The sequence below is a fragment of the Microtus ochrogaster genome, chromosome 24 (genome assembly GCF_000317375.1).
Source record: "Microtus ochrogaster isolate Prairie Vole_2 chromosome 24, MicOch1.0, whole genome shotgun sequence".
NCBI classification, from domain to species: domain Eukaryota; kingdom Metazoa; phylum Chordata; class Mammalia; order Rodentia; family Cricetidae; genus Microtus; species Microtus ochrogaster.
Genome location: NC_022024.1, coordinates 29,314,898 through 29,341,434, shown reverse-complemented (window position 1 = coordinate 29,341,434; position 26,537 = coordinate 29,314,898). Strand labels below are relative to the sequence as shown.

General features: G+C 43.7%; 1 protein-coding gene across 1 annotated transcript in view; it reads right to left on the bottom strand.

Moving 5' to 3' along the window:
- Positions 1–3,661: 3,661 nt before the first annotated feature.
- The window catches only part of Cfap54 (cilia and flagella associated protein 54), a 252,210-nt gene continuing 229,334 nt past the window's right edge, over positions 3,662–26,537 (bottom strand). The window contains exons 66-68 of the mRNA XM_005358276.3: positions 26,375–26,516; positions 21,020–21,094; positions 3,662–4,484 (exon numbers count right to left, since the gene is read on the bottom strand). Coding sequence (XP_005358333.2) covers positions 4,365–4,484; positions 21,020–21,094; positions 26,375–26,516 — 337 coding nt within the window. The 3' untranslated portion in view covers positions 3,662–4,364. The remainder of the gene's footprint in view (positions 4,485–21,019; positions 21,095–26,374; positions 26,517–26,537) is intronic.

The following is a 26,537-nucleotide window of genomic DNA, read 5'->3' as shown; positions in this document are numbered from 1 at the left end:
CAGACCTCATTACAGATGGTTGTGAGCCACCATGTGGTTGCTGGGAATTGAACTCAGGACCTTTGGAAGAGCAGGCAATGCTCTTAACTACTGAGCCATCTCTCCAGCTCCTTGCCTGGAATCTTGAGTCTGATTGTTGTTAGAACATTGTTGCTCTTTGGCTCTTAGTATAATAATTAGACAGATTTGACAGACTATGTTTAATTATGAGCCTTGGTGGACTTCTGGGTAATTTTTGTTCCTTCTCCCTTTCCACACTTGACAGATTCTGCTAGTTTTGAATTATACTTTCTAATGATGGGAAGTCGGTCCAAGAAATTCTCGTGGCTCTTGAGGGAGAGAACTGAATCGGGGAAGGAAGGAGAGCGGACATCCTAGTGTGTTCAGAAATCTCTAGAGCTTCCCCATGTGGACGGTTCAAAAGGCAGCTTCAAAGCGGACTGTGCTGGCACAGGCTCTGGTTCCAGATCCACTCATCGGAGCTGTTCCACACAAACTAGACAGAGGGGATCTGAAGCGTCAGGGGGCAGCGAGCGCAATTCATTTGCAATGGCAATTAATTCTGTCTTGTCTCTGAAGTTCCCGTTGAAAATGTGCTTGTGATAACTCCTGTGCCTCTTAACCCGGCTTTCTCACTAAAACCTCCCTCTTTATCATGCATGCGTTTGTGACAAAAAAAAAAAATGGGTTGTCATGGAAATGTTCGTGTCAAAATTGCAACTCGTAAGCAAGCCATTATTGAAGAGAGAGTAAAAACCCAAAATGAGTCTTTGTTAAAGAGAAACTTCTTTATATGTATTTAAAACATTGAAAGTATGAATGGTAGAGGGGCTTTACGTGGGAGCTGATTTTATACAATAGGCAGTCATGGGTAAGGTTCCACACAGATCTAATTTTGAGAAATCAAATCATTTAAAAGATAACAAGGGACTTATAACTGTGTAGGGATTCTGCTTCCGGTGAATTACGCATTTATTAAGGCTCTACTATTTTATATGAAGAATTAATATTTTCATGGCTTGATTTTCCAAAAAAAAATGGGCATATGGATATCATTGAACATGAGTTTTCAAATGACTTTTAGTTGTCCTTCAGATCTGAAATGAATGGAACCAGATCTGAGTCCTGAGTGGTAGCCATGTATGCTTCTAGAAACACAATTCCCATTTAGTTCTTGCTGACGGGCATGCAAGTCAGTAAGCCGACAAAGCTTGCCAACCAAGAAGATGAGGAAAGGAAGGGAGGTGTTTGTTTTTAATTTATGAAACATATGCTTGCAAAAACCTGAGAGACTTACATAACAAATATTTGGCTTAAGAAAGAAAATTAAAAACACGACTGAAACTCCTGAGACTTTCCAGAGCTCTTTTTCTCTTTTTCATCCAAGAGAGGACCACAGCTGGAATTCACTGCCAACCATTAACTTGTTCTTAAAAACTTAGTATTTATGTATTATGATTCCATAACTACTATATCGTTATCCTTGCCTTTAAATGTTGTACGGCCTATAGATATGTCACGACACTTCAACCTACTTCTTGGATGACTGTAAGTGGATACTCATCTCATAATTCAGTAAGAATTGTATCACATTCTGTTACTTGGGCGTTTATAATGTCAGCATCACGCTCTTGGGTATGTGCCCCAAATGCAATGAACCACACAAAGGCACTCAGCATCCAATGAATGGCAGGTAGACAAGTTAGACTTCAGCTCCTTGGAGGAATAAGCCAGGTAGGGGAACGCTTGTCTTCTATTACGTATACCTTAGCTGCAGGCTGCAGCTTCCCTTCCCAAGCCTTCCCTCCCCTGGTTTTTAATATTCTCTCTCTCTCTCTCTCTCTCTCTCTCTCTCTCTCTCTCTCTCTCTCTCTCTCTCCCTCCCCCCCTTTGCTTCCTGCTGACTCTGTTCTAATTAAAGCAAGTGGAGAACATCAGAGGCGTGTGCTGGCAAGTGTTTACGGATACTATAGACGGAGTTTAAAACAGAAAAGCAGTTGCAAAAATTGTAATTTGGTCTTGGAAAAAAAACTTGCAAGACATTTAGGGAAATAAACACATTGTTCATCCTTGCAGATTTTGACGTTTGTTTGTTTGTTTGTTTGTTTGTGCTTCATCCTCCTTCACGCTTCCTCAATGCACAGTGCAGACTGCTCCAGCTTTAACTACGGAGTGTCACTCTCATATGAGAAGATAAGGGAATTTCTAGAATAATCGCTTAGAAATTGTGACTGCAGGATCTGGCACATTGTAGACAGTGTTTTTCTTCGGCAAAACAACAACCATAATAATATAAATAATAAGATCTGTAAACGCCAGAAAGGGAAGGAAGGGGCAGCTTTTCAAATGCCCTGAGATGCTCCATTAGCTGCAATGGTTGGAAGGGACCTGTCTTCCTCTTAGGAAGTCAGCGTATAGGCATAGATAATATTCTCTCTGTGCACGGCGGTCATGGTTTTTTGTGAAGACAGAGGGATATAACTCATGTGCAGTAACGACTAACACGGCATGGCAATGATCCAGAAAGGCGACAGTGGTGCTGATATTAGTGATGGTGGTCTTAGTGACATCTTGGACTCCCTCTTTCTTACAGCTCCATGTGTCGCCTTGCCTGGCTCACAAGCATTTCTCCACATAACCATTCATTCAGTATATATTATAGGCCTCTATGGAGCACCAGACACTGTTCTATGGTTCCTTAAAAAGTGTATGAAATTAGCTGGGCAGTGGTGGCGCACGCCTTTAATCCCAGCACTCAGGAGGCAGAGGCAGGTGGATCCCTGTGAGTTTGAACTACAGAACTAGTTCCAGGACAGCTAGGGCTGTTACACAGAGAAACCCTGTCTCGAAAAATTGAAAAACAAAGTCTATAAAATTATATTCATTAATATTTATAAGAAAATTAAGTATCCAATCAGTAAAATCTTAATAGTGAAGGATGAAAAACAACCATATTGCATTTTGGGAAATTAACAAGAGGTTGAAGTGGATGGCCCTTCTTGCTTGCCATGTTGTCATGTGTGATGTATCAAATGTATAGCTAATATATTGGCCTTTCTTGGCCCTTGGATGCCAACCTTTATGTAATGTTAAACTTCCAGTATTAAGAAGTGCAAACCTGTTCTGTAACACAGCAGAGACATTTATAAATCCCCATCCTCCTCCAAAGGACCTAGAACAGCCTTCACCATTGGAATGGCTTTTCTGCTTGAGCCGGACTTTATGTAGGAGTGCAGTTATCAGGTAGGGCCTTTCCCCCAAGTTCACTGGTCTTTGTTCCTTTCATTGTGGCATGGTTTCCTGTTGGCCTTCATGTCTGTCATGGACTTTTCTATTAGATGTTATATGTGTATCTTTCTCGGCCACCAATTTGTCAGTCACTCGGCTCTCTGTTTTTTCTCTCCCCTGTATTCTTGTCGGGAGCTTGTCTCTCCTCTCCTGATCCACCCCTAACAGTCTTCTCTCCTTTACTGACTGACCCTCTGGTCTTCAGAGTAGTCTATTTTAGAGGGAACACCCTTTTTTTCACCCAAACTTCACACACTCCAGATAGGTAGTAGTCAGGTTCTTCATCAATACGCCATAGGCATCCTCAACCCTCTGTTCTTTTCCAGTGTTCCTACAGCTGGCAAAACTATAGTAAAGTTTCGAATGCCCAATTTTTATTGTTAACGTCCTCAGTAAAAGCTTCATTCCTGTCATATAATGTCCATAGGCCAGTTTGGGTTCAGTGGTCCCCAAACATTGGAACCTTGGGTATGTGTACAATTTAAAACTTGAGTACAAACATAAAATTGCATGTTTATTTTGCTTCTTTATTTTCATGAGTATCTGTTCATGTGACAGAGCGTGAAAAGGGTTAGTGTACGGACAGCTTAGTTAGATGTTAGACGGACGGTACAAAGGTCTGGTGCTCTTCTGGGTTACAGGCAAATGACAGGCCCCAGTCATCCACTTCATCAGGCCTGAGCTGAGCACCTAAGCTGCTTCGCTTACTTTAATACACAACCACAGCATCATGAGATAGACACGGATACTCTCATCCTACAGATGGAGGTGCAAAAGCTTAAGAGCTGAAACTAAGCCCTTAAAGGTGCCAAGCAGGCATGTGGCAAGGTTGTTACCCAGACACAGGTCCGCAGAATCCCAAAGCTGGTACAATGAAGTTCCATGCTGAGATGCCCCTTCAGAAGCATATACCATGCAAGGTCAACCATTTCTTCCCAGGCCAAATCAAGAAACTTCTTGAGTTCAACATAACAGAAAATATTGGTATTTTTGAGATTAAAAACTTGAGAAATTTTGTTCCAACCGGATCATCAGTAACAACTAAACCCCCCTTAGAGTCACCCTGTAAAGGATGCTCAGGGAATAATGGATATCATCCAGTTGAAAAGGCTACCTACTGACACAATACAACCACTGGCAAGATCGAAAAGTCTCTCGAGACTGAATATAGCAGGCAGCGAGATGTCGAAGGGGACCTGAGGAAAAAGCACAGAAGTGCACGTGAGATGCATTGTTTCAAACCGCCGACTGAAGCAAACTTCACAACAGTGTTCTATAAAAGGCGGTAAGCATCATGTTTATGATAAAGCTGGAAGCTTCAGCTCTCCACATGGATGACCTGTCATGTATGCCATTTTATAATCTACTGACACCTGTAGATCCACTCATAAAAATCACCTATTTCTAAAAACAAGGGCTATTTGCGTTGATATCATTCTTGCACGGGACTTTTGGACCATTCTTCGTAAGGATTGAGAGGCCCACTAAGAAAACCTCACCCTTTTCCTGTGAGCCATGTCCTGCCACGGGCGCCAGGAAGTGTGTAGACACCGGGTTTGAGAGCACTCTGTCTTAAAGAGGCTCCAAGTTTCTATGGCCAAGAGCTAAAAGAGTCACCCTAAGCAGACTAAAGCTTCTGTGATCACAGCACTGATTACAAGAGAAAGAACAAAAATGGTTTCTAGGAGATGAATGTATCCTGGAGCCCACTGCACACTGGTCTATATTAATACTGGGGTAGTGAATGAAATATAAACACCATGAAAAATGGCCACAGTGAATTCAATGTTGAGGGTTTGAAACCTGGTAAGACATTAGAGGACAAGTTTTACTAATTTATTGATGACTTATTAAATGAATCATTCATCCATTTATTCCCACGAAAGCATGATGGCTGGGGCCTCATGAATTAGGCTGGGCTGCCTGTCAGCGAGCCCAGGCAACTACCTGTCTCTGCCTCCCTGGTTCTGGGTTTACAGGTCTGTGCCACTGTGCCCAGCATTTCCACACATGGGTCCTGGGAATTGAAGTTCGATCCTTACGCTTGCCTTTCCTGACTAAGATATCTATCCCCAGTCCTCAGGCCCAATTTAATAATCTTTACAGATGACTTTCAAAGTAGACAATAAAGAAATAGTAATTAGCATTAAAGTATTTGTACCATCTTTTGTAGTATCTCTCCTTTACTATTTATTATTAATATATAATACATGCAAGCGTATCTATTTATGTTTATATAAATAGAAATATCAACATATCGACTCCTTTCCAGGTTAACTATAGAACCAGTTATTTAAAAAGTTATGAAGTGCCGTGTTAGTTTACTTAACATTGCAGTTACCTTAGTGACATGATGTCTGCCGAATACAGATACTGTATTTTGACTCCTGTCCCTTTTCACTGAAAACTCCAAGAACAAGGGGCCATGTGTCAAAGGATGAGGTATGATTGGTGAGTTTATTTATGGAGGCCACAGGTAACACCTTCATGTCACAAGGATAGAATAAGAGTGGCTGTCACCCCAGAGTCATTGCTCCTCCTCCGTCCTCAAGAGAAACTAATGTCTCTGGAATGACAGGTCCCTCTCTGGTGTGCACTCCACCTTCTAGGCACCAGAGGAAGTCCAAGCCTTTTGGTATACAGTCAGGTTCAGCCTCAAATTCTGTTTCTTGGTAGCATGCTAAAATATATTGTTCTGTCTTTCCCTGCTACTAAAAAAAACTGTTAAGGTAAACTTCCGACTGAGCTATTAACATGCAAAGTATATACAGTGTGTGAGTGTGTGTGTGCGTGTGCACGCATGCACACGTGCATGGATATATGGACGCAATTGCCAAGATTAACAAATAGACATACACATAAGACAAGTGTGGTGATACACACCTACAATCCCTCAAGGAGGCAAGTGAAAGTACGAGGATCAATAGTTCAAGGTCAAGTTGAAGTAGTTCAGGGCTACATAGTGATGTTAAGGCCAGCCTGTGTTACAAGATACCATGTCTCATATGTGTGTGTGTATGAGTGCACACGCATATGTATCATTTATGTATTACTTAAATATAATATATATGCATATATCATGTATCTAGTTATGTTTATAAAAATTACACATACCAATGACAGTGAGTTTGCTAGGCCATTCGATATGCACGTATTTTACTATTAGCGCTTCAAACAAACTACTTTTGAATTTTTACTTTCCACAAGCCACATACGAGCTTTTCAGCTACTCCATATATTCACATATTTTGAAAATTCCGTTTGAGATTTCAGTCATCCTTGCAATTTTCAAAATAGCTGCGATTTCTCCCAATCTGATTTTTAAGCAGCTACTCTAACATCTTCCTGTGCTCTTGGGCACAGTGTCAATCACTTTCTCCTTGGCTCCCTCAGGTCCAATGTCAGTCACCTTTCCTTTGATTCTAAATGTTCAACAATGAAGGGAGCCATGTGGGAAAAATTCCCCTCATCAGTTTGGCCTGCTTCATCTGGTACCGTAATTTCGAGTTAAGTTTAGGGATATGGCTGATGGAATGGCCTCCTTTCAAAAACCTTAAAATACAGCACAATATCTGCAGGGAAAAGAATTTTAATAGTCTTAACATAAGAAAAGAAATTCACATCTCACATAGATGTTTCTCTACCACGCTTCCTTCCTGATAATGCATCACCTCTCTTTGAAGTTATCGACTGACTGGAATTTTTTTCTATGCTGGGGGAAACAGGCATCTTAGGAGATAGTTATGATACTAGCTAACTTAAGAGTCAATACTGTGACTGACAGAAGAGGCATCCAATGGAAGTTCGGGATGAGAAATAACTGGATACGTTTGGTTTTCCTGTTCTTAATTTAACTTCGTCCTCATGCCAGCAACAAGGGTACCATTTTTCCCATCCTGACAGAGACGGTACACTGATCTTCATAGTAGACAGGGTCTTTGTACAATCTCCCTCATCCACGGGAAATCCTGCCCTTTTCTGAGAATGAAATTATCTTTTTACCACTCTAATTTTTGTGTTAATCAAACTTTAAACACGACAGAGAAGTATTTTTAATATAATAGGGGATCAAAACCGTCATACTGACGAGATGTAGAAATCTTTTAATATTAAATTTTAATGAAATGATGTTATTGCAAGAGGAATTTTAGAGAGAACAAGAAAACTGGATATTAAATGCCAAGGTGTGGGGAAAACACGTGCAGGGAGCTGACTCAAACTGCGCTTTGTCCAGGAACAGAAGGGCAGATTCTTCTTCGGCCATCTCCACCACCATCACTGTGCCACACCTTCAGCTCAAGGGCAGCTTATGGAACGGCTCCCCCATAGAACTCTGCCTGAGGTCTCTTCAGGAGGAAGCGTGAAGCGGAATGAAGATGGAACCTTTAGAGAGGGCATAGACCCTCCCATGCTTTCTCTGAGACCTTGTCCTGTGTGTACATCTCTCTATCGCTGTTGCTGGGTCACCGTGTCCTTTGTAACATACTAATAAGCATACAAAGGATACTTACATGAGTGTTTTTGTTTTGTTTTGTTTTGTTTTGTTTTATTTATTATTGAGGCTGGAAGCAACTTGTAAGTCTGTAGCTGGCTTGAAAGAAATACAAATGGGGTGGACACTCCATCTGCAGCTGGCAGAGGGGCAGGCAGCCTTATAGGATGGGGCCCTTAGCTTGTTGATTCCCTACTATCCCTGGGTTAAGGTAACTGCTAGGTACTCAGTTGGTGTTGGAAAGTTATAGAGTCATTTGGTGTTGGGGGGAAAATGTACGATAATCTCAGTACTTGGGTCAATTCAGATAGATAAGGGATTCTGGGTCATAGTAGATTTCATTAAACTCTGATTCAAAACCAAAACCATCCAGGTCTAGGAAGGTGTGCATCCAAACAGACTAGGCTCCCAAAAAGCCAGTACGTGCAGTAGGGAAAGCGAGGGGGAGGGAGTGGGAGGGAAATGGGAGGATGGGAAGAGGTGGAAATTTTAAATAAATAATAAATAAATTAATTAATTAAGAAAATCTGGCTAGAAATAAACCAAGCTAAGGTTGGGAAGAAAAAAAGAAAAAAAACAAAACAAAAACAAAAAATTCAAATAACAGTCAAACATGCAAAGTAAGACTGTGCCAGGTTTTTTGTTTGTTTGCTTGCTTGTTTGTTTTTATCAACTTGATTGTTTTTATCAATTTGACACAAGTTACAGTTATCTGGGAAGAGGTCATTTCAATTGAGGGATTGCTCAATCAGATTCCCCTTAAGCAAACCTATGGGGGATGCACCTAGATAAGATTGTTGTGGGAAGGCCCAGCTCACTGTGGGTTGTGTAAGAAAGCAAGCTGGGGAAGCCATAAGGAGCAAGCCAGAAAGCAGCATTCCTCCGTGGTCTCTGTTTCAGTTCCTGTTTCTAGGTTCCTGCCTTGGGTTCCTGATCGGACTTTCCTCAGCAACAGATAAAATAAGCCCTTTACTCTCCCAGCATGCTTTGTTCATGGTGTTTATCACAGCAGCAGAATAAATAAAAACTAGAATATCAATGACTAAATATCTTTGTGTGTTGCAACCCTTTCTCAACATGGAACCCATTCTGCATACCCCTGCCCTTTAACCCACTCTGGACTCAGACAAGAAAGTCTAGTTGATGGAAAGTCAGAGAACTGACAGCATCTTCTAATTACAAGTACATGCTTTCAAAAGTTTTCTCTTTTGTTTAGTATGTGTGTGTGTTTGTGTTCACACACAAGGACCCATGTGCATGTGTAAACAACACAGCATACATATGGAGATATGAGGACCGTGTGAGTTCCTGGGACTGAACACAGGTCGTCAGACTTGAATGACAAGGGCTCTCATTCACCGCCCATTTCTTTTTATAGAGAATGGTTTAAGGAAACAATCCTTCAAAAACCAAAGGAGACCCTGAAGGAAGCAGTGAAAGTTGAGGCTGCATTTCCCAAGGCTTGTTCTGACTGCTCAAGACTCCCGAGATCTAGAAAAAAGAGTCTTTGAAGTTGCTTTCTTTTGTCAAAAAGATATGCTTTATAGAAGGTCCCAAATAGAGAAAAATCTCCTTTCAAATATCAAAAGCTCTAAGTACAACAGGAAGCATGAGTTAAACAACCAACAATCTATCAGGACACTACAAAGGACACATAGGGCACACAGAACAGCACATAGGACATATAGGACCACACACAGGACACACAACACACAAGGCAAATAGGACAGTACACAGGACATATAGGAAAGTACACATGAACACACACAGGACAGTACACAGGACACACAGGACAGCACACAAGACATCATACAGGAGCACACACAGAACAGTACACAGGAACACATGCTGCATTGGATCTAAGTTCAAGAGCAATGGCAATATGGCAAAATGCATGCAGGCAAGCAACCCATATACGCTGATGGGAGATTTAAATAACTTTAATACTTATGCTAAATTTCCAGATGCTTCTCTTTGGGGTCATGATAGAAACAAGTCTAATGCATTGCTTTTATTAATCATTCTATTAGATTACCCTAGAACATTCCCCCTCTAGAGTATTAGGAGAATTAACAATTAAAGAGTAGGAGGAAGATTTAGAACTAATATCTCCCCTTAAGTAATATCTTCCTGAAGGCTTAAGTAGGGAAAAAAATGCAATTTCACTTGAATCCTAAATCTGCCAGCTCTTCCTGGGGAGACATGAACAAATTTGAACATGAACATCCTCTCATCAGAGAGAGGGCACCAAAGATAGACCCAGCTACAGTTGAGTGGACCTGTGAGGAATCCACCTGATGTATTTATAGAAACACAGATGAGGGGTTACATAGAGGAGTGGGGGTAACCCTATGACACCTTCACCATTACAAAGTTTCACCCCATGAGGGAGCATAATGTCTTGTTAACCTTCCTCTTCCTACACGCCCCTGAATCGCCGAAGCTCCTTTTCAGCTAGGAGTGGGGTGGGACAGAGGGAATTTAGATTGGCTGGATTTCCAGGTGATGGTCTGGTGACCTCCAACCCTCTTTGTGCTAGGTAGTTTCAGCAGCTCTTTCACCTTTAGTATGAGCTCACCTATTGCCATATTGTTTATGTTCACTTGATTGGCTACTGGGCCAAGGTTATCAGTGCTCCAAGATGGTAGTGAGGTAGGCGATCATGCTATTCCCAGATGGAAAAACCTGCCATTGCAATCTAACTTGAAGATTCCCGTAGAATCTTCCACACATTTCTGAGTCCCTGGGTGGAGCAGAAGTATGAAATTGGGTGGGGATGGGTGATGCTGTGCAGGCCAGGGGCAGTTCATAGACACAGCAGAAGGTGCTTTCAGGAGAAAAAGGGTGCTAGCGGAAAAGCTGTTTTGAGCACAGTGCTAAGGAACATACTCTGAGCAGCCATCAGCCCGGACGTTGAGTCTGACTCGGACACCTGCTAGCTGAGGGACCCTGGGCAAGCCACTTAATGTCTTTGCTCCTCAACTTTTCTCCTAGAAATAGCAACCATAGTAACACCTACATTGAGCACAAACAAAATCTGAAGTCCCGTGCTTAGCTTAGAACGGGTCTGTGTATCTGTTCCCTGTCACTGAAGCCACACACTCATGTGAACTTAGTGGTTCTTGGCAAATTTATTGAATTCCTGGGGGGGTCAGAAGCCTGAAACCAGCTGAAGTGTATCAAGTCATGATGTCATCTGGATTGGTTTCTCCTGGAGGTTCTAAAGGGCGAAGTCATTCATCTGCCTGGCCTGTGCTTTCTTTCTAAGCCTAAAACCAGTCTCACTGCTTTGCCCACCAACCCTGTCATCTCTGAATCTGTGTCTCCCGCCATCACTCTGCTTCCCTGTCTCCTCTGATGTCAGATCCCTCCAGAGCAAGCACCCTCTCACTAGGGCACCAAGGACAGCCTTGTGGGGCTCACCTGTAAAATCTCCTCCTCAGTTGACCCTAAACTCAATCATCTTCACAACATTTCTTGGCCATGCGAGGCCACAAGTTCTGGGGATTCCTCTGGAAGACCGGTGTGTAACCTGTCACACGTGTGGTCCACTGAGATGATTCGGATAACGTACTTATCACAGCTGCTGTGTGGAGATTGGTATACTACCTTATGGTATTATTTCTACTTAAAATTTCGTGCTATTTCTACAGCAGCCTACTGAGACAAAAAGTTATTAGTGTCCCCTAAAATACAAGGGTGCATCTTTACTATGCTCCCTGGCACACCCTTACAAACTGGGGTGAGACATTATGATATGAGCAAGAATTATGACAGCCACCCAGGAGGGCTTTTGGAATTTATCACCTAGGCTGGGATATATTTCAGAGGAAAAGAAGGGTCTAGGTTCAATCACTCTAAATGAGTCTATACTGTCTGTGATTGCCAGCACATGTGGATATGTGGTCAACCTTAAAAAAAAAAGGTCTTGGGAAATACTGAATGCATCTCTTCTCCTGCAAAGCTGTCCTTGAGGAACATGGCAGACACCTTAGACACTAAGCCATGTACCCAGTCTTCACCAGATGTGAGGCCAATATATCTTCTTTGGAGATGGTTCAATGTAGAATACTTGCCATACAACTGTGAGGACCCGAGTTCAAACCCCCAGAGCCTGTGGAAAGCTAGATACAGTAGCACAAACCTGTGGTCCTGGTGCTCCTCCTGTGGCAAGAAGGGAGGCAGAGACAGGAGAATTCCTGGAAGCTCACAGAGCAGCTAGCTGGCATGCTTAGACTAACAAGGTAGAGGGTGGTGAGCTATGCCACACGCGCACCTGTACACATGTGCACACACACGCGTGCACACACATGCATACACACACGCACGCACACACACGCACAACACATACATACACACACACGCACACACATGCACACACACATGCACGCGCACACACGCACACACATACACATGCACACACACACTTCGCCATCATTGAGCACGGGGGCTTATTTGTTAGCACAGCACAGTCTGCCCGAACCTGACTGAAATGTCTGCTCAGGCAAGCTTGCCTTCCCTCACTACATTTCCGTCATCACCGTGAGAATTTAACATCACTTAAAGGTCAGAGCTTTGACTCTCGCAGCAGTCAAGTTAGCTGCTAGGTACCATGTAGCTGGAGACCCTCCTGAGAGCCTCCATGGGGTCTGCCTGTGTGCTTTTGACCGGGAACACAGAAATAAAATCTCCACACTTATAACAATACTCGATGCTGCTTTTTTCTCAGCCCAAGTTCCCTGAGCTTAACTTCTGGCAACTAGAAACTAGAGACTTTTTTTTTTTTTGAAAAGCAAAGCCTTTGTAAAGAACCAAAGTTCATACTTCATGCTAGGAACCAAGTCAAAGCATGCTGGGTTTGGTTACTCTGCAGCTCCCGGTGTGGTGACAAACAGAAGAGCAGACCTTATGAGCACAATGTGGAAGGCAAGTGGCTCACACTGTCTCTGTTCTCATGGGCGCTCACTGGGACCAGTGGCACACCCTTCTTAGACACCAGCAATGATGGGCGCTTTCTCAGCCAAAGGGCTGAGAGCCTGCAGCTCACAAAGACGCTTTCCAGCATTGTTTGTGGTAGTGTTTGAATCCCAGCAAGGAACCTTTGTGGATGACTAAGGGAACTTGGATGGAGAAGGAGGGGGCAAGGATGAAGAACAGGAAGGAGAGAAGAGGCAGAGGGGAGGGTAGAGCCGGTGGTACAGGAAGACCTTTCAGCATTAGCATTCTGCATCCACTCTGCATCAGACACGGAGGGCAGACACGAATTTGGTAGTCAGACATTGAATGTGTCAATTCTCAGAGCATTTTGTCGAACAAAAGAATAGATTTATGGCTATCTATGGAATTATGGCCAACGGAAAGGAAGCCAGTCCCAAGTGGTGACAGTATGTCCCCCTTTACAGAATGTCCTCGAAAGGAAAACATTATAGAAATGTAAGAAGACCAGTGGCTGCCAGTGGTTGGGGGACACAGACTAGCAGGGAAGTGGGGCTCCGTGGGGGTGACAGTGTCAGTGATGGCAGAAGAGCTTTGTGTTTTGAGTGAGCCAGTGTCCCCACGTTGGTTATGACGCTGGACTTTCACTGTATAACGTTTCACGGCTGGGGAAAGCGTACAAAGGTTGTATTGAAATTCTCTGTGTTCTCATCCGTCCCACCTCTCTCCTTTCTCTTGGTTTTGGGAATCTCATACCTGCTTTGCAGGTGCTCTCCCAGGGAGCTACATGTTGGCCTACTTAGCTCAGGCTAGTCTCAAACTCACTAAGCAACACAGACTAGCTTCAAACTCAGCAATCCTCCTGTCCCTCTCAAATATAAGGATTCTAGTGATACACCACTGCACCTAGCTCAAGCTTTAAAAATTACTTTTGTTAAAATATTGTGTGTGTGTGTGTGTGTGTGTGTGTGTGTGTGTGTGTGTGTGTGTGTGTAAGTACCATGCCATTCACAGGGATCTGCAGAGGCCAGAAGAGGGCGTCAGATGCCCTGGAGCTGAAGTTCAAGGGAGCTATAAGAAGACTGATATGGGTCCTAGGAACCGAACTCTGGTCCTCTGAAGGAGCAAGCGGTGTGCTCCCAACTCCTGAGCCATCTCCCCAGTTCTGAGGTCGAGGCGGACTCATTTACCAAACCGAAAAAAGGGAATGAAACTCATAATTTCACCTGGTATTTTCCAGAATAGAGAGAAATGAGATTGGCTAATGACTCCCCTGTCTCTAATGTCCCTTGATGTTGTACAAAGTGACTTAACTTCCCCCTTGAGACTGGCCTGCAGCTTCAGTAATGAAGCCAGGCTTGATTTTTGGAGAAATGCACACACTTCTCTTACTTTAAGAGTAAACACATACCATCCCATTCCTAATGGTACCAAGGTTCAGACCACACCCAACTGCATGCTCACAAAGAGGTCTGGGACCCCGAGCACAGGAAACACAAAGGCTCTCAGTCCCTCCATGAAAAAAAGTGTATTTCACCTTGACACTATTGCTGGCAAATCTTAGAGAGATGAGCATTTTTGAAATGCTATAAACAGCGTAGCCTTTTCTTAGCATTTGAAGAGCACGTTAATAGCCTGGCCTTTTTTTTTTTTCTTAAAGGGCTTTCTTTTTCCTTTACCCAAATTTGACAGTCAGAAGTGAATGGTGAGATGATGGAGTCAGAGTCAGCGTGGTGTTTTTAAAAGCAGTGTGGAACTCATGTCATCTGGCATTGTCTTCCAAAGAATATACGAATATTAAGTGGATGCTTCATGATCTTACACACAAAGGGTACTCTCCACTTGAGGACAGAATGATAATTTCTCAGGGAAGGAAGATGTAATTCTTGCTGCCCATAAAACCTACTCAGACAGCTCGTGGCTGCGCCAACAGAAACTAAGAGGAAGGCAAAGAAAAGAGAGAGAGAAGGAAAATCTGCAATTGTCAGTCTCCCCGATTGTGTTAATAGAATTAATTGATAATGCTCTGTAATTACCTGCTATGGACAGTTAGAGCTTTGTGCTAGCAGCGGTGTGCAGTTTCTAGTGTGATTGTTATACTTCTGAGGTTTTGTGAAAGAGCCACGGGCCAGCAGCAAGGAGCAGCCTCTACATAGAGGATGATGAAGTCCAGAAACCGGGCGCGGCGTTAGCTACAGATCGCAGCCCACATGCGCTTCTGACAAATGGGTGGTCTTGAAACCAAGGGGTGAGGACTGTGCCAAAACTTGAATGTGGGTGCACTGGGGTGCGGGGAGTCCCTATAGAGGAGTCGTAGATAGAACAAACTCAAGCTTAAGCAACGGCAGAGGTTTGGATTGGCCTCCGAAGATGCTGACATGCTTGTAGCAATCATTTCAGCTGACATGTGAAGGCTCAGAAGAGGCTGTGAATGAAGATAAGGCTCCCATCATTTCATGATGGAATACATGTATTAGAAAAAAAGAGCAAACAACTAGATAAACTGAAGACGCTAGCAGAGTGGAATGTAACCATTAATCCTCAGCACGTGGTTGATGCCAATATTCTATCAGAAATGTATCATAAACTAATTTTTGGTTGTACTGTGGATTGAATCTGGGACCTCAGCCATGCTAGGCAAGCTTTCTGCCACTGAGCCCCTAAACAATTATTTTTAACAATAAGAAACAATTGGATCTATGCAGAGGGAATTCAGCCATGTAAAAAATATGCATCCATCATGCACACAGTCATACTGGCTAAGTCGGTAGGATTTTACTGTCATTAAGGATGTACAGGTCAGATAGAAAATATTTTTAGAAAACAAGTTTGGGTTTTGTTTTGATTTGATTTAAGAGTTTAAGAAATAGATATGTCCAACAGTAACTGTGCTTTCTTAGGGGACAGGAGAGGCACTTTTCCTGGCCATGGGATGGCATCAGATGGCTGCTGTCTCTATCCCACTGCTTTCCTCCATCAGGGACCAGCTCCCCTCTCACATTTACCCAATAAAAACACACTTCTAGTAGTGTCATTTCTTACATCAAGCCAAGATAACCAGAACCATAAGACACTGGGAATCTTAAAACTGGGTGTGGCCCTCAGTCCTTTCGTTTGTGCTGAACCAACTTCTTTAGCCATTTCACTCAATGGTAATGAAGACCTGTAGATGGAAGTTTCTCTCCCGCCTGGTCTCACAGCCATTCAGTTCCAAAGAAACATACAGAGGCTTATATTAGGTTTAAACTGTTTGACCTATTAGCTCAGGCTGATTATTAACTAGCTCTTACAACTTAAATTAATCCATAATTCTTGTCTATGTTTAGACACATGGCTTGGTACCTTTTATCACTGAGGCATTCTCATCTTGCTTCCTCTGTGTCTGGCTGGTGACTGTATCTGGCATTTCCTCTTCCCAGAATTCTCTTAGTCTGGTTGCCCCGCCTATAATTCCTGCCTGGCTACAGGCCAATCAGCAGTTTATTAAACTAATAAGAGTGACAAATCTTTACAGTGTACAAGAGAATTATCCCACAACAAGTATCAGATCTTTTCCTCTCTTTTAAAAGATGGTACCCCCAGCCCACCTGACTCATTTCAATAGCAAGTAGTTGAGCCATTTTACTAGGAAAATTAAAATCACTGGGTGAACTGCCCCAACTTCACTCACTCCCTCCAATCAGCCTTCCTGGTAACCCTCTTCCCCATCTTGATCACTGAAGAGTCCTTGAGCGTTCTGCTCCCAGCTTCTCTGTCCCAACCCATCCTCTGTCCTTAGAGACAATCTCTACTATTTCTATCCCCTTTTCCTCTATGCTCATTCCTCTCTCAACACCCTGCTTGGTCTCTGTATCTCCCTCTAGCACTCCGCCTTCCTTCTCAAAACTTCTTAGTCTGCATCAGCATCTTTATTTATTTATTTATTCATTTTTACTTATCCATTCAAATATTTACACTTCCTTCCCTCCTCCCAATCCCCTCCCACTCCCCCACACCACCTCCTTCCTCTCCCTCCCTGCTTGAGAGAGGGCAGGGAATCCTGCCCTGTGGGAAGTCCAAGGCCCTCCCCCCACATCCAGGCCTAGGGAGCCCACCAGTATCTTTTAAGTTCTTGCCTCATTCCTCAGCTGCCCACGGCACCTTTTTTCCACTGTCCGAAAACAACATTGCATGGGTACAGATACATTGTTGGCCTTGGAGTAAAGCAAATGCCCACTGCTTAGTTTTCCTGTGCCTGAATTTCTTCCCCAGTAAAACAGGAGGGCCTGGAGAGAGAGAGCGAGAAGGCTCCCTGCTCTTGCAGAAGACTGAAGTTTGCTTTCAGCAGCCTCATCCATTGGCTCACAACTGCCTATAACTGCCTTGTCCAGTGGCTCACAACTGCCTATAACTACACCTTCATGGTAGTTTCACATCCTTTTCTAGCATCCAAGGGGTAACCACTTCCATGTTCACATGCATGTGCACATGCACACACAGACAAATAAATAAATCAAACAACTCTTTAAAAATAAATAAAATGCCAATCAACTCTATAAGAGTCTTCTAATTTGGCAGGTGGTGGTAGTGCATGCCTTTAATCCCAGCACTTAGGAGGCAGAGGCAGGTGAATCTCTGAGTTCAAGGCCAGCCTGACCTACAGAGTGAGTTCAAGGACAGCCAGGGCTACACAAGAGAAACTCTGTCTTGAAAAAAATATTCTTCTAATATTAAGTGAGCTAGTTGTCTCAGTCAATGTTCTATTGCTATGAAGAAATACCTGACCATGGCAACTCTTTAAACATTTAACTGGGGCTGGCCTACAGCTTTTATCAGTGTGGCAGGAAACATGGCATAGGAAGCAGGAAGACATGGTACAGAAGAAAGATTCTGAGAGTTCTACATCCAGACCCATAGGCAGTAGGAAGAGAGGGAGAGACACTGGGCCTGGAATGAGCATTTGAAATCCCAAAGCTTGCCTCCACAGTGACACACTTTCTCCAGCAAGGCTATACATACTTCAACAAGGCTGTGCCTTCTAATCCTTGTCAAGTAGACCAAGAATTGAAATATATGAACCAATAGGGGCCATCCTTATTAATACCACCACACTAATGTATGTATTGAAAACATTTAGCAATGTTTGCACATACTATGTTCTCAACAAATATGAACCAATATTATTATGATTACTAGTGGTTTATTGATATTTGATGAATACTATTGTGATTGTCAGTTACTTATGCTAGATCTAGCTGAAAATTTTGAATGGAAAGAAAAGTTATTTATATCTACAGTACAAAATAAAGTCTATTTTTCAACTTGTGTATGTAATAGGTCCCATCTCTTCCAACCAGAAGCTGTACCTATGAATCTCCTGCACATACCAATCCTGGACGATTGTGGCCAGCACAAATGAGCTTTATCCTCACATACTGATCTGTTAAATTCGCACACTCTCACGCACATGTGTATGTAATTTAGACCAATTTCCTTGTGCCACATGAACAAATTGGAAAACGTTAATTTAGCTGGCCAGGGGTGCTTTCATCTGTATTGCCTTGCAGCTATAGAAGGTATCTGCACCAATGTCCTGCAAACAGCCGACAGTCAATAATTGATGATGGACAGGAAGCTGTCTAAAAGGGGCTCCATCCTCCCACGATTGCTTAGCTACAGCAGGACAGAGGGGATAATTTTAGCATCATATTTGAATCCTATCTGACACTTTGGAAACTAAGAATTCAAACCTGGGCAGACAATTAAAAAAATGCTTTTTATTGTGGTGTGACATTAAATCATACCTAGCTGTCATTACTCTGTGATCCACTAAGAAGGCTGGCATGGGCTTCTTTATCTTCTTGCTCTCCGAAGTCTCTTTATTACAACCTTTGCACAGCAATATTTATTTTAATTAGGAAGAGGTGATACAAGCCAAGGTAACTTGTAATAGGCGTGCTCAGTAAAAAATAAAAATCTTGCAAAACAAAACCTCATACCAGTGGAAAAAATGGCTCAGAGGGCCCAACACGGTGGTGTATACCTTTAATCCCTTCGGTACCAAGAAGGCAGAAACAGGTGGTTCTCTGAGAGTTCAAGGCCACCCATCAAGGCCTGGGAATGACACACTGTCTCAAAAAAAAAAGTTCTATTAGCACCTATAACTCTGCCTGTCCAAGAACTGACTTACTGGGACAAGCTCACAAATCCCCATGTCCCAGCCCCGCACAGCTCGGTAAGTCTGCCTCTCAGCAGAGGTCAAGCGTGAAATCCAACACCAGCCATCATTAAAGAAATACACATCAAATAAGCAGATACCACTTCCCACCCATCAGGATGGCAACCGAGAAAAAAAACAGAGGAAAAACCATGTGTGTTGATGAGAATGTACAGAAATTAGAACCCTGATGAGTGTGTGCATGTGTCTAAAGTTGCCTCGCTCCCGGGGGGGGAAAAGCAAGTAAACAAGCTTGGGAGTTCCTTAAGGAGTTTAGCATAGAATTACCATGTGATTAAGTCATTCCACTCCTAAATATATTCCCCCCCCCACTGAAGCCAGGACTCAAATATACACACCCAAGTCATACAAAGCCAAAAGCCTATTATCAGACGAATAGGTAAACATGCATGTTATATAGACACAATGCAAACGAAATAAAAAAGGAATGAAATGCTGACATGGGCTGCACTGTGAATAACTTTACAACAGTATGCGAAATTAAGTAAGCCGCCCACAAAGAGGCAAGTGTGGCACAATCCCAGTGACGTGGTGCACCTGCAACAGGTAAACTGGGACGCTGGCAAAGCAGACTAGAGGACATCAGGTGTTGGGGAGGATGGCAACGAGAAATAGGGGGTTAATAATTCAGGAGTAGAGGTGCTGCTTGGAGTAGTGAAATGCTTGGGAGGATGAAGGTAATAGATGCATGGCACTTGAACTGAACAGTTGTTTGGTACATCAAATTGTTAAAACTATAAACTTTATGGTATGTTCATTTATATATGCACATATGTATCCACACACATACCCCAAGATCCATCATAAGTAGTAAGTATTTAGCTGTGTAAACGGTGCTTGGCGAGACTATTCTAAGACATTAAATATGATGAGGTAGACTTCTCATGTACAAAAAAAAATTCCTCTATGACATTATTGATTGTCTTAGTTACGGTTTCTATTGCTGTGAGGAGACACGGTGGCCAATAGCAACTCTTAGAAAGGAAAACACTTCACTGGGGCCCGCCTACAGTTCAGAGGCTTAGTCCATTATCATCATGGCAGAAAGCATGGCAGCATGCAGGCAGACACGGCGCTGGAGAAGGAGAAAGAGTTCTACACCTGAGGATCCACAGGCAGCAGGAAGTGACAGCCACACTGGGCATGGCTTGAAGATCTGAGATCTCTAAGGCCACCCCCAGTGATTACTTACTCCAACAACACCACATTTACTTCAAAAAGATCATACCTCCCAATAGTGCCACTCCCCAGGGAGCCTATGGGGGCCATTTTCTTTCTAACCACATTGGTCATGGAGACAGCAAGTTTCAAAATGCATGTAAAGCTGATTCATTGATACAAAACATCTAAATTTGCATATATACATATTTCTAGATATTCTCCAAATGCTAATGGGATTTTCATGGCATGGTGGCTATGAACTGATTTCTTTTAAGTTCTCTTTATAAATTTCTGCACTAGCTGAAGTTTTCTAGCAAAGAATGCCATTATATTTATATGCCATTATAAGTACTTCTTCACGTGCAGTAGGATCAAAAACCCATTGCCATTGTTCTTGAGTTCTCAGTAGTCCTCATTGTCCGCTATGTTCAGCAAGTCCAGTTTTATCCCATGCTTTTTCAGATTCAGGCCCGCTGGCCTTGGTGAATTCCCGAACGAACATCCCCATTGTCTCAGAGTGTGGGTGTACCCCTCGCAGTCCTGAGTGCTGGCTCTGGGGGGGACCTGGGCAGTTTGGATGCTCAACTTACTGAACCTAGATGGAGGTGGGCGGTCCTTGGACTTCCCACAAGTCAGGGAGCCCTGATGGCTCTTCGGGCTGATGGGGGAGAGGAAATTGATCGGGGGGGCGGAGGGGAGGTGGGGGGCGGTGGCGGGGAGGAGGCGGAAATCCTCAATAAATAAATAAATTTAAAAAAAAAGGAAAAAAAATAAAAAATGGAGACAGAAAAAAAAATAAGTACTTCTTCACATGAATTAAGGCAGTGAGGTCCTCTGTACTTGTGGTTGGATACATATGGAGTCTCCGTTAACAGAGTAAAATAGTGAATGAATAACCCCAGAGAGTCTAGAGGAGAGACACATACCTCAGTGAGTGGTGTTGGCTCTCTGTCGGTAGAAAACAGAGCCATTATTTCAGAGCAACATTCGAGGATCATGTTCTGGAAAGAAAAATATAACGGTGATTCTGGTGTCATTGAGAAAGTAGGTCATATTGATTATTAACTCTTTTTTTCTTATTTTATGTCACTCGACCCTTAATTCCAAGCTGTGAAAGGGAGAACTGAAGCCATGCGCTCAAGTCATCTAGGTTCCTTGAAAGCATACGAGGAAGCCGGAACATAAGCGCTGGGCTTAACCATGGCTCTACTGCTGGAGCATACTCTTCCCCTGGACATTTACTGTGGAGCTGCACAGTCTGCAGAAGAATGGCAAGCACAATGGTTACACCAAAATAAGGTTTGGGGAAACGACCTTTCCATCGAGGAGAAATCCCCAGGATGAAGAGATGCAGATCTCAGGGGCTAGCGGTGAGAAGTTTAAGTAGAAAAGAATAGTTGGGAACCGAATCGAAAGAGTAACGAGAGGAGAAAGAGGCAACAGCGTGTAGACACCGTTTGCTGATGGCCTGGCATAGCCCTGTAAGGACGCAGTGGCCTTTGTGTGTGGACATCTGACCTCATATGACCTCACCACAGGTAAGGTTGACACAACCAGACTCGCTCTCATTGAGACTTCATGAAGGAAACACAACCCTACTAGAGCAGTGGCAGCCATGTGAGCTGCAAGGTAAGATGTGGAGGTAGAGAAGGCATGAGCTGAGGCAGAGGCAGAGGCAGACTTGAGAGAGGGTGTCCGCCATGGGTCTGAGCACAGATTTGGCCCTTTATTCCCCAGTTCTGTTTCCCTCAGGCTCACTGGGCTGTGTCTGGTCATCCGTCACGTGAGATGTCGCTGCCCTTTCCCGCCCAAGTCCATTTTACTTCAGCCAGGGCTCTTTTCCTTTCCTTACAACTAAAGGGACTAGGACCACAGGGTGGGAGTCTGGGGCAAGGGCAGGAGACCCAGCACTGACCACTACACCTGATGGCCTTCTCATTTCTGGCCCACATTTCCATCCAGAGGGGAGCAGGCTTCTATGCCTGTTTATTCATATACTTGGGCGTCTCACTGGGTTCTTGACTTGCTGAAGTATGCTTTCTCTTTATAAGGGGATCCAGTAGCAGTCACGATGGCTTACTGCCATGGTTTCATCAAGAGCCATCAAGCAAAATGGCTTCGTCTATGCCACTCGTCATCTCAGTGACAGACGAAGGGAGCAGGTTCCTTGATAGATGCCTTCTAGTGCCTGTCTCAACATCGATCAAACGGGGATTTTGCCTCAGCGATGCTGTATTGCTCTGGCTGTGAGGTAGACAGCATACACACATTGTGGAATTAGTTGGCGCTTAAGGCCAGAGTTTGAGGCCCCTCGCGTTACCTTGCTACCACAGAATCAGGAAAACACTGCCCTCCTTGACAGAAAGTGGTGAGAAAATGTGCTGCTTCCCTTTGATAAGGGTCAGAGAGAGGTGAAGTGATCCCTAGCTAGGCTTTGCTCTTTTCCCTCCAAAGAAACCCCCATGAATTCTGAGACTCGATGGACCTCTGAGCAAGTCCAACACCCTGAAGCCAGTTCTCACACTTAGTCGGAATCCTCATCACTTCAGGCCTTCACATCCCTGCTCCCTCTGCTTTCACCATGATTATCATGGGGAACAGTAAGATGCCTGTTCAAGTGGGGTACAACCCTCTTCAAATCCCCAAAGCCAGTCTGACTTCCCCACTGCCCTTCCCTACATTGCCAAGTCCGATCACTATTGACCCAGCCATTGTCGATGGGCTGCCCTCTGCAGGCCACGCAGTGGAGCAGGCATCAGGGAGGAACAAGACAGTTAACCTCAGGAGCTCTCTGTCCAGGGAGGGAGCAGGGAAGACAGCCTCCTCCAGCAACCTCAGAATCTCTCAGTCCAGGGAGCGGGATAGGGAAGACAGCCTCCTCCATCCAGGGAGGGGGGACCAGGGAGACGGCCTCCTTCAGCACTGTGTGGTGAGGTCAGCCTGAGCTGCTCTGGCCTCCACCCTGCCCTCCAGATTCACCTACACGCTCCGCCACATATGCCTTACTGTTCCCTAAATGTTTGCCAATCGTAGTTCTTCAGAAAGAATAGAGAATGCTAAAACCAGAGTGTCTTTTTTCTCCAGGCTTCTGTAGCCACAGTGCTTCTATATTTGAGACTTCTAATAGTATGCTAATTTTCATCCATTTATACTGTTCAGACATTCCATAAATAATTGCTGAAGCCACCTTATGCATTTTGGCAAACACATAGTAGGCTTCTTATAGCAACATACTCTCACTCCAAATCAGGTGTTTCCATCTTAAAATCAGCAGGGACTTGCAGACTTACTTCCTACCTTTTGCTCCTTTGTTTGTTGATTTGTTTTATTGAGGCAGAGGCTCAGTAGCTCAGGCTATCCTTAACTGCTCAGGCTATCCTTAAATCACTGCGTGGGTGAGGAGGATGACCTTGAACTCCTGATCCTCTCACCTTTGCTTCCCCAGTGCTAGAATTAAAGGCATGAGCCGCTGCAGCCAGTTTTATGGTGTGCTGGAGAACAAACCCAGGGCCTTGTTCATGCTAGGCAAGCACTCTGCCAATTAAGCCACAACTGAGTCCTTTCCCGTGCCGTAATGTGCCAGTTCTGCTTGCTGTGAGTGGAGGAGCAAGAGAAATCAGTCATTCTGAGCCACTGCTCCTGTTAGAAGTGACCAGACCACCTGCTGGGTAGCCTCCCTAATCTATCTTAAATTAACATCTGTGTTCCCAAGTCCCTGGCTCATTCTGGACCTAGGGACTTTGGAAAAGGAAAAAAATAAAAGAAAATCAGAAGGACCTGAAGGACAGGAATGAACTCAACCCACATCCCACACAGCAACCAAAGGCACTTGATTTATATCCTTAGTTCAATAACCTACCAACAATATATAACATGTAATAGAAATATCCCATTTAGAAGCCATGAATTCCTGTCCAATTCCAGAAGAACTGATCTCGTCAAGTGGCCTAGTTCGCTTCTAATTAGCTCGAAGTGAGAATTGCCATGGCGACAAATTTAGTCAATGAGATTTGATATGAACCAGAATCTAGCTTTTTTTTTTAAAGTGCTGCTTAATACTGTTGAAAAAAATAGGAAAAATATGTTACTTCTATTTCTTATAATTGCTGTGAACTAATTCACTTGCCAATTCATCTCCGAGCAAATGCAATTCCTTCTCTTAGGTGATAGAAGCTTATCTTCCTTTCACATACAGAGCCAACGGGAGCTGGAACATGCCTAAAACAATGCTAAGGAAACACTAAGCCAGGGAAACAAATTTAAAAATACCGAGGAAGATATCAAGATTGAAGAGGGCTGGTTCCTCTGTGGTTGGCCCTCATACACCAAATCAGAACATGAGGGCAAGTTACAGGCCTTCGCCAAGGCAACACAGGTCCTCTGGATTCCTCTGCCCACCCCCACGTCCCCATTTATTCCTGACCTGTTTATGTCCACAGTCAACCCCCCGACTCAGACATTTGTCTTCTGATGATGAATTTTCCACCTACGTTGACCAGGGTCACCCTGGAAACTCTGGCTCTGTCCAAACAGCCTGTCTTTGTGTGAAAGGATTGTTTATTTGAGAGATGAAAAGAAAATTAGTCCTAGAAAACGGATGAAGTGTCTGACGGGGTAGGAGGGCAGAGAGGCAGAACACAGTCTGGAGTGACTTCCTCATATTACAGATGTTTTCCTGCCTCGGACAATCAAAGCTGAAAAGACAGGCAGAGTCGGAAGGAAACGATTTTCCATATACTAACCATGGAGAAAAGCGCTAGGAGAAACTTAAGCAAAGAATATTCTAGGCTGTGTCTCAAAGACAGCACTCTGATAAGTTTGTGACTGGGGAACTGATTGAGAGAGCACTACAAACGACGAGGACGAGTCAAGAGAGCCGAGTTCTTCTTGAAAGCAGACATGAGAGGGCAACGCGCTCTTCGTGAGAGAAATGTGTAATCCATATCTGGCTCCGAAATCTCCCGAGTCTGAGATAGTGGGAGCTCTCCGACCTATTGCGAGATTAATGCCGCACTCCGTTTATCAGTAAGCATAGGAAGCAAGGGAACATCTGAGGCCTCTGAAAAGGATGAAGTCACGTGGCAACTTCTGAGGCCATCGAAAAGGATGCGCAGCTCGAATTCTAAGACATCTGCTCCTTATAAATGCTGGCAGAGAGAGCAGAGGACTTAAATGCTGGCGAGTGGCATTTTACAAAGGCTGCCTGGGCTCCCCTGACAGCCTCCCGTATACACGGGCTGCTAACCAGCATAATAACAGAAAAAGAAAACTCATTTTTGCTACTAAATTGAGACGGGAAATGCCAACAGATATCCTCTGAAAATCAGAAAGGTTCCTCGTCCTTACACGTTCACCCATCAAAACTATATAGATGAGCTAAATAAGAAAAATGAAGAGCCATGAAAATATTATTCTTTGTGAATTAAAGATGTTTTACATTGTTGTGAGCTGTTAAAGTTTCCTGGCCAAATGACTTAAGGAAACAAACGACCTCCTATACTAAAGCAAAGACCCTGCAGGCTTTCAGATCTTTTTTTTTTTTTTTCAGAGAAGAAAAGCAAGGAAGGGGCTGAGACTGACACAGCCTCAACCAGGAGAGCAGCAGGGAGGGCCAGACTCAGCCTCACCAGCTGGCTCTGAGGACAGACAGCCTAGTGGAAAGGAAAGGACAGCTGGAGGATGGGGAGCCCAGGAAGAAAACGCAACCGAGACACTAGGTGATAAGTTTGAGCTCTTTAGTCAAAAATCTCCGGACGAACACCTGACAGTTCGGATGCAGTAAGTGGGAAACAGTGAAGGATTAAAAAGAAAAAATTAGTCACAAGAAACCAAACATACCAGAAAAGAAAGCGGCCAAAGGTCTTCCTGCCCCAGCTGTTAGCACTTTTTACAGGACCATAAAAATATAAACACTGGGTGTGGTTTCCAATACCCGCTGTGATGTGACAGCACTCAGAAGGGAAAGAGGAGGCAGAAATTGGGAAGAAGGGGGCAGTAAATTTGCCAAACCATAAAATATCGAAACCGAAAATCAATAGCATCTAAAATTGACACAAGAAAACAAAAATGATTGCTGCCTGCTGCTAGCAGCATTGGGGTGATATTCTGGATTTCCTGCTTCCACGCTGGTCACGAGATCATTGGCACTGACAGTATGGGACTTATTAGACCAGCAAAATGTTAGTGCATGTGATATGACAAAAACGTGAGGGACAATGTATGGTTTGCCCCCTTTCCCACAATGGCAAGTTCATTTGGCTGTCACTTAGCAATCTACTTACTTCCATGTCTGTATCAATTGATTTTTCTTCAGGTTCTACGGATTCATATATATTTTCATTCGAAGCAACTTCTGGAACTGACGGTAATGATAGCTCCGCTATTTGTGCAAGATTAGACAGTTTCTCATGAATTGCGATGACCCTAAAAATAGCAAACATATAT